Source organism: Marmota flaviventris, chromosome 4 (assembly GCF_047511675.1).
Source record: "Marmota flaviventris isolate mMarFla1 chromosome 4, mMarFla1.hap1, whole genome shotgun sequence".
NCBI lineage: Eukaryota > Metazoa > Chordata > Mammalia > Rodentia > Sciuridae > Marmota > Marmota flaviventris.
Genome location: NC_092501.1, coordinates 155451310 through 155465389, shown reverse-complemented (window position 1 = coordinate 155465389; position 14080 = coordinate 155451310). Strand labels below are relative to the sequence as shown.

Here is a 14080-nt window from a genome sequence, read left to right as displayed (position 1 = left end):
TGCCTGTAGTTTGCTTGTACTTTCCAGTTTCTATGATTTAACTTAGTTCTAAGAATATTTGTCTTTCAAGGAAGAAAAGGTAAATGAATTTTTCCTATAATGAAATTAATTAAAAAATATTACCTATGTTTCCTTTTTTAGCACCAACAAGGTAGCACTTTGGGAAATTCTGTGGTTCGCTGTGACAAACTTGACCAGTTGGAGATTAAGAGCCTGCTGATGTGTTTCCTGTACATCTTAAAAAGCATGTCTGATGGTAGGTTAAAAAAATGAAGATTCCTGTTTTGCTTTCCTTGTTTCACTATTTAATTTTTTTAAACTTGTAATCAGTTTAAAAAAACTCAAGGATATAAAAGGATTTCTCCTTTACTTAAAATGTTTGTTAATTTACTAAATGCAGTAGAAATAAAAGCTTTAATTTGAAAACAATTTTATTAATTATCTTATTCTAGAAAATGAATTCTAAAATGTGAATTGACCTGTTTTTTAACATTTATGTTAAATTTTGGCTTATTATCTTAACTAAAGGAGACAAAAGCAGATAAATGAAATAGCTTTTGATTTTTTTTTAATTTCATCTGTCTAAACAAACATTGGCAACTTGCATAACGTATTGATTGATCAGTCTTTGAATTAAAAAATATGTTGCTCATGGATCTAAGCATTCCTTCCATTTAGAAATCTCTGTATAATATTCCTGGCTTTAACTGGAAGAGAGATAAGTTGTTTTTATTTTCTAATAGTATTATCATAGATTATGTTTCTGATTAAAAGTGTGACAGCCACATTTTTTTAATAGAAATAAGCAGAACTATTCCTGTTTTACCTATATTGTGTAAAGCTTATAAATGTGTGACAGCACAGTTTGAGCTCTGGTGGTGTGATATAACCAATCCCAAGAAATTATGTCAGAATTCAGTGTCATAATTCTTATCCTGGTCAAAAATCTGGTCTTATTTTCCCAACAACAAACTAGAAGATGTGTTAGGAGCTTCCTTAAAGTCACTGGATTAAGATAAACTCTCTGAAAACAAAATGCCATTTTTTGAGAACTCGTGCTATGTGTATCTGGTGGCCATAGTTATGAGTGCTACAAATCTGGTAAGAAGGTCTTTCTGCCTGAACATCATGTTTTTGTTTTTATTTATTGAGCTTTCATTTCAGCAGCATTAGTGGCCTGACTATAACACAAGCGGTAGGAATGACCCACTCGTCCTTAAAGTGCTTAAGGAGTGGGTGATTTTGTTACTTTAAAATAGCAATTTAAAAAACAAAGACAAAATGAGCAAGATTTTTCTTGATTGATGACCAAATATACCAGCATGGGGTACTTATTCTGATATTTGGGTTATAAAATTGAAATTTAAGTCAAAAGTTCTAAATTCTGCTTTTTAGTATTTTTGGTTATATCCTTTTTCCTCTTGGTTTAAAGTTTTCTTTAAAATATTTTAAACTTCAACTATTGAATATGATAAATAATTAGAACATAACTGCTTTTTGAAGACAAATATACCAGTACTTTTGCATCCAAGTAAAAGTTATCCTTTAAATTCAACCCTTTGGAAAGTCATATACATATTTTTAAAATGCAGCCATTTTAAAAATATGTGTATGATACCAATGCTGGGCCCCTCCTTAAAATCAATTTTAGAATATCTTTTTATCCCTCAATTGCCTTCAAGTTATCATTTTCCCCATTATAATTAAAGTTTGTATGTGTCCCACTTTAGAAATCTCTTATCCCCAGGGCCATAAAGGTTTTCTCCTATATTTTCTTTAAAGACTCTTTTCTTCAATTTTTACATTTAAATCTAAAAATCTACCTAGAATCGATATTTGTATGTGGTATAGGTTGAAGGAGAAATTAACTCCAGAGATAGTTTATGAGACAACCAAAATCAATTGTGTATTTCTGTAGCTGTGTGTTCCTTCGATCTATTCCATGTTTAATGAGTACTTGAATGCTGGGCCCCTCGCTATTTGTGTCTTCTTGTGCCTGCTTCCTCTTTTTAGAGCTGTAGGGCTCAATAGCTAGTGTCCAGAGTGAGGAGTAAGTGTGCTGCTGGTTACTGTGTCTGCATGCTGGGGGCAGCTACGGTGCCTATGGAGGACCTGCCAGGTTCTCCTTGCCTCCTCAAGGGCTCGCCAGGATGACCAGCCACAAGTAAACAGTCTCTCCATCTGAATTCTGTGCACAAGATCTCCCAAAAATAGAAACTCCCTTGACCCACTCTCATTACTGGTCTAATGAGCCAAATGCCTTTAGAATTAGGAACAATTGATTTACATCTCCATTCAGATATATATTTTTAGGCAGGTAAATAGGAGAATTACTTAATGTCTGAGGGCTGTGTTGGTGCATCTGTAAATGGCAGCACTCTTCTGCATGGGAATGAGAGTGAGGATTAGATGACACAATATATGGAGAATTGGGACAGCACTAACACAGTGCCTGGCACAAATTCTTGCTATAGCTCCCATGTCTTTCCTGAGTCACTGCTTCTCATAAGTGTGAAGCATGTGGGCATGCAGCCATCAGCCTGTTTGCAGCCATCTTTTCCATTCATTTCAGGTTCCAAAGGCTCCAAATCTCTTCATCTGTTTTCCAACTTTTTAAAATTTAAGAGGGAAAAAATGCTTATTTATGAAGTGATAGCCCCTTTGTGCAATACCAGACTGATAAGGGTTCATACATAAATTTAAAAATACATATCATACAATAAACTATTTCACTTCTGGGAATTTTTCCTATAAGATGTAGTTGGATGTATATGCAAAAACTCACGTTCATAAAGACATAATTATAGTAGAAAATGTTATAGGAAAAGTAAATGTCTATCAATAAGGAGATTGGTTAACCCAATTATGGTGCATCCATAAAGAGGAATGTTGTGCATCTTGGAAAAGTTTGAGGTAGATGAAGCTATGCTGTTCAGTTAAAACTCAAAAGACAAAATAGTATGTATATCACGTAGAAAGTTTCTGCAGATTCCCTTCTGGGGAGGGATTCTGTAGTAGGAAATAATGAGAACCTAACTTTGGATTGTGTGCCCACTTGTTTTGTTTTTAATTTTCTTGACTATTCAAGAGCACAATCTGTATAAATTAAATAATCCTTATGCTATAATATAGTACCAGGTGATTTATGATAAGATTCAAATTCAGGTGTTCAAGTGTAGCTTCTTTAAATTGAATAAGTCTGGAGTAATCCTCTCTTGGGGCCCCTCCCACTGCAGGAACTCTATTTTCTTTCTATTACTTTAATAAATACTGTTAATTTGCTGTCAGTAAATAAATTGACTTAAGCCTGTTATGTATGTTACCCACTTTTTTTTTTTTTTTTTTGTCCTTTGATTATCTATGACTTGGGGCACAGGAAGGGTTTGGAGACCTACAATCTAACATCTCTTTCCATTATCACAGTAGGTGATTTTCCATAATGTAAATGAAATATATTGTAATTCTGACAAAATAAATATTTGTTTTCTAGATGCTTTGTTTACATATTGGAACAAGGCTTCAACATCTGAACTTATGGATTTTTTTACAATATCTGAGTGAGTAATTTTGTCTTTGTTGCCTCATAATTCTACCTCGTGGTGCTGGGGATCAAACCCAGGGCCTTGCATACGCTAGACATATGCTCCATCTCAGCTATATACTCTCAAGCTTTACCTCATAATTCTTCCCAGAGGAAGAAGAGGTCTGAAGAGCACTGTGTAGTTGAGCCAGGAATGAATTTTATGTCACATACTCTTATTCCTTAAGCTCTTTCTCCTGGACCTGACCCCAGCACCTATTTTCAGAGCTTATGAGCTAGTAAACAGTAGCCAACTTTAAATTATTGCAGATATGTGATTGTTCTAGATAAAAAGTAACTACTTAAGTCATTTTCATAAAATAATACAAAATTTACTCACTGAATTGGGCTGATGCTGCTTCTCTAAGTTGAATCTAGTAACTATATTATCTCATTTTATCTCCTTAGTATGAGCTTCTGATTACTTTTAAGCTCTTTCTTTTTAGAAACACAAGTTCACAATGCCTTCTAAAACTGCCAGGGGCAGATAATTTTTCAAATTTAGAATTTTTTAAATTTTTTTGAAAAGTTTATATAGAGAGTGTATTTATATAGAGAGTGGCAGCATCTCAGCACTCCACAAACACATAAATATCTGCAGTTAAAAAACTGAAGTTCTATTATTATTCACAATAATTGGATAAATCATAACTCTTGATGTCTGTTAGTTTGATCATATTTTGGTGGCAAATGTATTTGCATGAAAACAAGCAGAAACCCTGTTTTCAAGAGCTTTTGTGTATTTGGGGATTATAAGTAAAGGGCTGTGGGCTTGACCTGCTAGCAGGGGCTTCCTTCAAAGCCTCATGACTACTCCCTCTGCTGAGTAAAACAGGGGACCTGTCATGTAGGGAAGAATCAGCTCCAAAGGATTTGTTGTTTTAACTATCTTATTGCATGATTTTTAAGAGTCAAGTGTTGTAGGTGCAGTAAAATAAAACAAAAAACTACATACTTGATATCTGTAAGGTATTATTACTCCATACGCTTGAGCCAAAACAGAGTTCCTTTCACAGATGTGAATGAGTAATATGAATGAGGATGGATAAGCAACTTAGTGTTTAGGGTATCCAACATACTATTTTTTTTAATATTTATTTTTTAGTTGTTGGTGGACACAATATCTTTATTTCATTTTTATGTGGTGCTGAGGCCCGAACCCAGTGCCTCACATGTGCTACGCGAGCAATCTACCACTGAGCCCCAGCCCCTCTTTTTTTTTATCATTATTATTATTTTTAATTATAGATGGACACAATACCTTTATTGTAGTTGTTTATTTTTTTTCAATGTGGTGCTGAGGATCACACCCAGTGCCTCACACGTGCAACCACTGAGCCACAACCCTAGCCCTTCCAACACAGTCTTAAGGCAAACTGCCTTGGAGTAATCTGCCAGCCCCAAGTGGATGGGAAGTCCCATTAGTCCTTGGCCTTCATTCTGTGGTACTCCACCAGCTACCACAGTACTAATTATTAAACTGTGGGCTCCTCTTACAATGTAATAATTTCTCTGGGTTTAGAGGGACCTTCCAGAGAATCTCTAAAAACCAGAAGTACAGTAGTAGTGGTAGGCATATTTAATTTATTATTATTAATGGGCTTAAATAAAACATTGTGTTGATAATAGTCTTATCTTCCCATTGCCTGATAATTTTTCATCCCATCTGCAGGGTCTGCTTGCACCAGTTCCAGTACATGGGGAAGCGATACATAGCCAGGTACCGTGGGGCATTCTAGTTTGAAATGTCCCATCATTTTCTATATTACTTGGATCTGAATGTGTGGGAATGGTCGTCTGTGGTGATTGGCAGGTGGGATTCACATAAACAGCCATGGAGACAGGTGGCAGGCCTTGGATTGCCACCGTAGAATCTGTTAGCATCTTTTGTTGGTGTTCCTACATTCCTTCTGTCTTGTTTTGTCTCGTGCTCCTCTCTTGGAAGGATTGTCTGCAGTGGCCTACTGCTAACTTCTACACCTCATTCCAGATTCTCCCTCATGCTCTGTTATGTCTCCTTCTCTTACTTTTCTCCCATTCTTCATGTAGTTTATTTTCTCAATGATTTCTCTTCCTGTTTCACATTCAAAGGTCATTTTTATTGTTCTTTCTCCCAACTTATGTTCTCATGTAACCACCCTCCTTTCTTAATGAAAGAATTTTTTAGCCTGTCTCAGATTGTGTGGATTTCCACAATTCTTCTCTAAAATGGAGCCTTCCCTCCTCCTATTCTGACTCAGCAGTTAGTACCTGTGTTGTATCTGACTGGAACTCTTGTTGAGTGTCCTAGCTTCCTAGTGCCCTGGGGCGCCATACTCCTAGACCCCAGGAGAGCTGGAAGCTCTTGCTGAGGTGTCCACACAGCATTTCCCCACAGCACGTCTTGTCCTTCCAGGCTCTTACTCTGCCCGGTAGCTGTTTGGAGTGTCTGTGTGGTGGCCCATTCTCTTATTCTACCTAGCACATTTTTCTATTGTTGTTTTTAACCGTTTAAAGTAAGATTACATTTATGTTTTAAGAAAAGCTTTAAAGTTTAGTTGTAATGGAGACCTGTTTTTCCTAATTCTATTTTATAGCAATAAACTTTAACAGACATTAATAGACTTTCTATTGGAGTATAAAGTATTAGTCCTTGGCCTTCATTCTGCGGTGCTTTTTATGTTAGCATTGTCCTCATTTAGGGATGCTTGAGAAATATTCAGAATTATGTTTTATGTTAAGAAATAAAAGCATGTGTTTTCTTTTTAAAAGAAGAAAATTTTAGACTATTTTGTACTTTTTTCCTATGGATGTTTTCTATTTTTAATTGAAATTTAGCATTTAAAGTATTTTAATCTTAACTTTCATTTTTTATTCACAACAATAATTTTTATATTTGAGTTTTTGTGTACCAAATGCAAATATATACAAGGTGTCTCAATACCAATAATTTCTTACCTTGACTTTTATTCTCTTTGACTTTGTCCCACAAATATGGGCAAGGAGTGTATTTTATAACCAGAAAACACTGTGCTGGGTGATCTTCACACCCTCTTTGCAGATACTGTCACTTACGTCACAAGATGGCATTTAATGAATGTTCTATCAAGTAGACTAAAATGCCTCAGAGCTTAAAATGGCAAATATGGAAAGCTGAAGATTTTTGTCCTGACAAAATATTTTAGAATTGGGTTTTGCAAAGAGGCTACTTTTTTCCAGTGGACATAAATTTAACTTTTTTAAAGAAAACCTGATTTCATAAGCCCCTGTACATATTTGCATATGATATGGATTGCCTTAACGTTAGCTGATCAGAGGAAGATAGAAGTGGAGGTGTTGTTACTTTGTTCCATGCACTGTGGAAAGATATATATAAAGTCCTGCTTTATATAAAATTGCCATGGTTTCTGCTGCATGCAATAAAGATCCTGAACCATAATGTGAACATTGTCAGTGTTTGCCATCCTCGATGGTCCAGTTGTATGAATATTGTGCCTTCTTCTGTCACTTGGAAATCACCCAGCAGCATGCCGTCGATGATAGTCCATGCATGTCCCTGTTCTCCTACACACAGTAACACAGTGAGGGGCACGGTTGGCTCAGGGACGGGGGACAGGTCCCATTTCCATCTGCTCTGGTGATGGTACACAGTAGGAAGTCAGCTATTTGACTGCTAACCCAGATCACTTTTCTGTTTTCTCTACTTGACTGCTGACAAGTTTAACAAAGTGTGTGGCTCTTCTCCTTCCTGCTTGGGTAAGAATAAAGGTGTTAAACTTTTAGTCTCATATAACCCTCCCATTGCATGTATGTTATTAGAAACAAGGTTTTTTTGCTCTTTCATAACATCTTATCCACATTGGAGTGCTGCTCACTTTTTGAAAGTTGTGTCTCTGTAGTACTTCCTAAAAATGAGAAGTTCTCTGCTTTGGCTTGATTTTTGCTTCTTTGTCATCAGGTGCTTTGCTGTGAACACTGTAAGAGCTGCTGCCTGTGTGTCTGTGGCTGTTCAACTGCACTGTCAGTGCGTGGCTCGTCCCCTCTGTGCCATGTCCTGGCTTCACTAATGCTCCCCTCTCGCTGCAGTGTAACACATCTAACTTTTGCTTCTATCCCATTTCACTCATGTTGCAGGAACCAGGAGGGGTTGGGACCCATAGTTCATGATCGAAAATCTCAGACATTGCCTGTTTCCCGTAACAGAACAGGAATGATGCATGCCAGATTGCAGCAGCTGGGCAGCCTGGATAACTCTGTCACTTTTAACCACAGTAAGTCCCATGACATACCATCGTAACAGCCAGCCATCTCTCTGCCATCTCAGAGGGGAGATCCCCAGCCACACCGTACCACATCATCGACTTGATTTTTATTCCAGCTCAAAGCAAATAGGATGAAGAGCTCTTGGCACAGTTCCCTTCATTGGAGGAGAATCCTGAGCCCTGGGGAGTGACAAAATGTGGCACACGATCAACTACAGCACCAGTCCTAAAAGCTAGACCCTTTGCCCCATTCCCAAAGCAAAATTTGGTAGGCTCAATAGCCTAATATTCCCAGTACTTTAAACATAATGCTTGGATTCGTTGCCTGTAGCCAGCTTATCATTGATTTTCCCCTGCACCTCCCGAGAGCATCTGAAACAGACGCCTTTGCCCTCCTGATCTCGTGCATGTAATTGATCAAACGTCCACATTCTGACATTCTGGCTCTGAATGTTTATTAATCCTTACACTGCTGTGAAAACAAAAAGTCCGTGAATCGATTTGCGAGGGTGTGGAAAAGCATCCAATAACAAAGTGACTTTTTCTGTGTTTTCAGTGTGAGAAAGATATCAAGTGTGCTTGGAATTTCTGTAGACAATGGTAAGATTTAATCAGGTTGAAGTCTGCTTATGAGGCCGCTTCACTTGCAAACCAAGATCTTTTTATTCATCTTGCCTTCCTAACTTTGGGGCTTTTCTAACTTCACAATAGAGATTCTGCCAAAACATGGGAGCTTATTTTAAATTTACTTTTGTCAGTCAACAGAAGGGTCGTGGCATCATGTGCTGTTTCTAGAAATTTCCTGTTTCATCTGCTTAAGGGTTTCTCAAAGCAGAAAACCTGAGAAAACAAACCATCCAGCACATGAAAAAATTAATATGACCTTCTACTATAAGTTCCATTTCTGTTAGTGTTGTGTTCTCTGAATTGTTCCATCTCTTCTCCAAGCATGACCTAGCTATCTGCTGTTTTACCTGGACTATTTGTATTTGTATTGTTTGTTCTCATTCCAAGTACTGTCTTTAACACATGATTGTTAATATCTTTTCATCATTTCTAATCACAAATGTCCATTCACTGTGATTTTCATACCTCTCTCTAATACACGCTAAGAGTAAAGACAATATTCTCATTGTCTAGTATTGATAATAGTTCAAAGTAAAACAAGTGAGGAATGGAAATCCAGTAACTTCTCACACTTCCATCCCAACAAAATTAAATGTAGTAGGTATAGTCTGTGTAAAATTCTAGGCTTCATTTAAATCAATATTGTGTCAATCTACCACACAGTGAATTGAGAGCCTTAAAATGCTAGTTCTTAGCTGTAGAATGCACATTTAATGACAGACTTAGGGCTACAATATTTGATTTTTTAAAACTTTGGACAAGGAGATGAAACAAACAAAACCTGAAGTTTTTTATTTGTAACTTTCATTTCCTATTTAGCAATAGCATTTCAGTCCCTGGTGATATGCTGGACCTGCTAGACTCCCTCTGCCCAGATAATTTACATAACACAGAGACTAATTCACTGTCAGTTGAAATTAGTGCTTTAATTTTAAAGCCTTTTTTTTTTAAGTCAAAAGCAGATCAAGGATCCACTTCCAGTGATAATCATTTATGAAACACAAAAAACAAGCAAAAATTTAATTAATGATCAACCCATGAAGAAATGGTCTTAATCTACTCCAGTATGCAGAAGCTCCTTTTGCTGCAAATGGATTTTGTGGTGGTAGCTTGAATTGGAGGAGAGAGACAGCTGGTGTTGTGCTGCTGCCAAGAGCCATGTTGTTAACATGGTCGACTTCCATTCTCTCTTCCTGCCACCCATAGAGAACCCCGTCTCCCCTGCTCCCTTCTCTCTGTCTCACGTTTTCACTTTCATCAGTTTTCAGTGGCACCCTGTCATCAATCACGTTTTCTTCTGCTTTGGCAGGAAACAGTGTATCACTGACTCTTAGCCTTTGTCTGAGTTTTCACAGTTCCTCCTCACCCTGAGTTGGTCTGATGCCCCCTTAAGCATTTCATCTACTCCTAGGACTCAGTCTTCCCTTCCATCTCTAATTCTGAGTATGTGCTTGGGTGACCTCAGCCTTTCCCTCCAGTAGCTCTTTGAGCTCTGAATGGTCAATTCAGCCACAGCCACAGAAAAGGGAGTGTATACTGTATGTATGTATACACGTGTATGGGTGTGAACATGTGTATGGAGATGTTCATACTCGTTCATTTACATCTTCACCTAAGTGTCCTATGGGGAATTTGTAGAGATATCTTTTTAAAAATACTATTACCAATAAATACAATACCTTCTGTTGGGCCAACCATATGACACAAATCCATTATATGAGAGACCTGCCAGGGGTATCTCAGAGTCTAAAAGGACTAAAAATAGTAAGAACCCCTGTACGTCTGCACCATTGTGTCCTCTCTGAGTAGGAAATGTTTGTTAGACTTTAGTTAGACCAGCAGGGAGCAGCAGAGGCCTGTGAGAAACTTAGTCATCTGTAGGTTTGGCCATTTTGCAGCATCCCTTGCCATCTCCAACACCTATTGAGTAGGACCAGGGAAGAGACACCATATGTGCTGCACATGTAATTCTTACAGGAACTTAAATTTATTTTTCAATATGGGTAGGAAATCATGAAAATGGCAAAAACCCCACAATGGCCAAATAGTCTTAATTATTTGGAAAACCATTCTTAAAGAATGTTTGGGTCTTTGCCCGGGTATATGAGCTATTAACCAATTAACTATTGACCTATTTTAGTGTACTTGCACTCATTGTTTGGCAATAGAAGAGAAATTTGTATCAAAGAAAAAATTGAGAGTGATAGCTACCTGTAAAATATGTAAACGCCCAAAGAAAGGGAAAACTAGGTGAAAAGGTGTTTGTAAGTAAGTGATATATTTACCGGAAAAAAAAAAAAACCCACAAAATTCACTTGCATGATAATTCATTTTTCCTGCTGGTAGGATAGGAGGGAAAGCCAGCCAAGAGGTAGGGACATGTAAAGAAAACTTGTGTTTCATGTAACCCAGTACAAGAGGCATTTAAAATCACTGGGTTGAATTACAGAGAATTTGATTTCAGGTCAGGGTGAGAAAGCATTTTATAACTAAACTGCCGGTGAGTGGTGTGTGCTGAGCTACCTGTAAAGCTATAAAGCTGGAGTGAACACTTGAAGCTGGGGTGTGAAAACAGAGGGAATGAGACCCTATGGGGACATTGTCCTCGTCATTTAAGTATTGTGTGAGGAATGAGAGGACATGGCTTCTGAGGCCTTATTTAGCTCTGAAGTTCTTTGATATCTGTGAAGCACAAGTAAGAAAATGAATATAGGTGATAATTAAATTCCTTTACTGTATAAAAAATGAATTTAGGTGTGGATTAATATGAAAAATACAGAGAATGTGTGCATCTCTGAATTAAAATTAATCTTTCCAAAGTTTTTAAGTGTATATAATACATCTTTAAAATTTGGTTAAATGTACTCAGATGCTTTTAACTTATATATGTGAGATAGCAAATTAAATGTTTGTTTGTAAAGCCACATTTCCTTGATTCTGAGACATATTTTTGCACATTTTGTAGCATTTCTGAAATTGAGCTGTATCTTCATTTTACATCTAATAAGTTTGTCTATCATTAATTGGTGTTTTTTGTAGTTGATAGGGGTCTTAGAATTGAGAAAGTCTGATACAGTGCTTGTTTAAAGTCAGTCATCTTAATGTCCTTAAATAGCACTTTAAATTTAAAAGTATCATATGTCTAAACCAACTGTTCTTACAGTTTTCTGTCTATATTCATGCTAGGCACCATTTTAGACACAGCTGAGCTTTAGGTACAGTGTTCTATAGCGAAAAGAAAGCTGATGGCATGACACCTACTTCTAAACTACAGACTCCTAGATTGCAGACTGTCTGCAGATCATTCTGAGCATATTTGTTTTCTTGTGTGTGAATCAGGCAGAAAGCAAGTCACATAATTTTTGCCTTGGAGTATCATTCCTTATTCTACATTCTACTCCTTTCCTATCAATTGCTGAAGAAAACCTTACCAATAAAAGTGGGAGGGAGGTGAATAATGGATTTGTTGAAGTTGATCAGTTTGATATTTGGCAAAAATGTTTACATTCAGTAAAGCCATACGCCATGAATTAATATATCTAAGACAGTAGATCTTCTACATTTGGGGAATTCTTTTAGCAAGATTTCTCATCATTCATTAATTTCGTTTTCTCATAAAACTTCTTACTTTTTCTGGATTTGTATTTTGGTCCAAAATTTCTTAAAGGAAAGGCAGCTATCAGGAAGGAAGCACATTCTGTAAGACTCTGGATCTGACCTTAGTCTGCTATTCCAAACGTCCTCTCACTATCAGAATAGGCCTTTGACTATGGAATGGGCCTCTGCCAAGGTCACCACATCACCTCTGATGTCAGGGTGAGGAATAAGGAAAAGTTTCCATATGTAGTCACCATTAGTAAGTAGATCTGTTTGGGTAAGATGAATGTATAAAGTTGAACAAGGTTAATTAAATGTAAGCATAGCAGATGACAAAAGCGGGTAAAAGATTTTAGAATAAGTCTTTTGTCAGTGACAGCAGAATAAATACTGTGTGAATTTAAGCAGTGAATTCTAAAGACTCAGAAGGAGCTGTGGCACTCTTACCCAAGATGTCTTATCTGTAGAGAAGTTCTGCCCTTCTGCCCTGACCAGCCAGGGTAGTGGGACTCTGTACAGCGCTCCAAGGCACCACTGCCCCCTAGTGGAAATCAGTATCTTTCACGCCACACTCCTTACTTCCCCTGGCCAGAATCCGCTTTCAAAAAGTTGCTCACCACTGACTTAAGAAATTTCTGTCTCTTAAGACCACTTTCCTGGATTTCCTAATTCATTTCATTTTACTGTGTTGATCTTTAACACGGTGACTGTTGAATGTCTTCCTTCGTGTGTAACTTTAACCTGGACCTTGGGGCATGCTGTTTTCAGTCTCAGTGATTGAGGCAGTCCATGCTGCCATTTATTTTTACAGAGTTTTATAAATAGTGCTAGCTCAGGAATCCTGCTGATTTTTGAGATGGAACAGTTTAAGGAAATCAAGTTATGACATGTTGTGGCTAAAGGGACTAGTTCTTTTAGATTTCTGTATGACTCAGACAGAGTCATATAAGACCAATAGATTTCTATATGAATCTCTTATTCTAAAAGAGATTAGATAAATGGTATTTTGGCTTATGGGTATTGTGTTAGCTTAGAGAAATTTGTCATTACATTTCCCTATGTATATACATGATTGTAGATTTAATTAGCATGGCACATTGGTTACATATGTTTTTAAAACAGCACATTGTCACTGGTCAGATGAGGGAGGCTGAGGCAGGAGGATTGCAAGTTTGAAGCTAGCCTGGACAGCTTCTGAGACTCTGTCTCTAAAACAAAATAAAAAGAGCCAGGGATATAGCTCGGTTTTAGAGTGCCCTTCTGGGTTCAATTCCTATACTACCAATAAATAAATAAATAAATAAATAAATAAGCCTGCACATTGTCAAATTCTAATTTTTTAATTGTTCCTAGGCTTTTAGACAAAGGCAGGAAAATTCCTTAGTGTGTGTACCATCTCATTTATAATGGTCACCTGGATAAACCTAACCGATAGATTCTAGAAAAAGAAAAAGACAGTTCTATGCAGAGAAAAAAAGAAATTTTAACAGTCATCAAAGCAAGTTCCTTGTTAAAATTAAACCCAGACTAAAACTCATTTGGGATAAATGGTAGCCCTCCATAAAGGGTCCCTTTTATCTCTGTGAAATTTTGGTTGGTCTAATAACAGGTGTTGTGTTTTTGGTTTTGGTTTTGGTTTTGGTCCCTCTTACTATGGTTAATTATCACTTTAAGAATAATCATCAATCTGTTTGTTTTCATTGTCTCTGTATCTTACCAAAAAAAACTTCCCTGAATGAACTAATGCCTTGGTTTGTATAAAGGCTGTACAGTTAATATTCACACCCCAATATCTTTTTATCCTTTCTTGCCCAAAGATCTCATGCCCATAAAGCAAAAAGAAAAAGAAACAGAACTGGCAAGGTGCCAAGTGTGTTACATATCCTCACCAGGAAAAACACTGGCTGTCAAAGGCTCTTATTATATGATACAAAGCACGTCTGTGGCTTTAAAAGAAACTTTTTTTAGGCTTTTAAAAATAATTCTATAATTCTAACATTTGTTTAAGTTAAAATGACATCATGCTATTTTTTTC

At 36.9% G+C, this 14080-nt stretch overlaps 1 protein-coding gene across 17 annotated transcripts in view; it reads left to right on the top strand.

The window, feature by feature from the left end:
* The window catches only part of Dock9 (dedicator of cytokinesis 9), a 288524-nt gene that overhangs the window by 225278 nt on the left and 49166 nt on the right, over window positions 1–14080 (top strand). For 6 of the 17 annotated variants that reach the window (XM_071611603.1, XM_071611604.1, XM_027938805.3 and 3 more), the window contains exons 35-38: window positions 142–256; window positions 3491–3557; window positions 5253–5300; window positions 7694–7830. In XM_071611603.1, coding sequence (XP_071467704.1) covers window positions 142–256; window positions 3491–3557; window positions 5253–5300; window positions 7694–7830 — 367 coding nt within the window. Of the gene's footprint in view, window positions 1–141; window positions 257–3490; window positions 3558–5252; window positions 5301–7278; window positions 7316–7693; window positions 7831–8377; window positions 8422–14080 lie in introns of all 17 variants that reach the window. The other 11 variants (XM_027938806.3, XM_071611607.1, XM_071611609.1 and 8 more) reach the window with 7 other exon arrangements.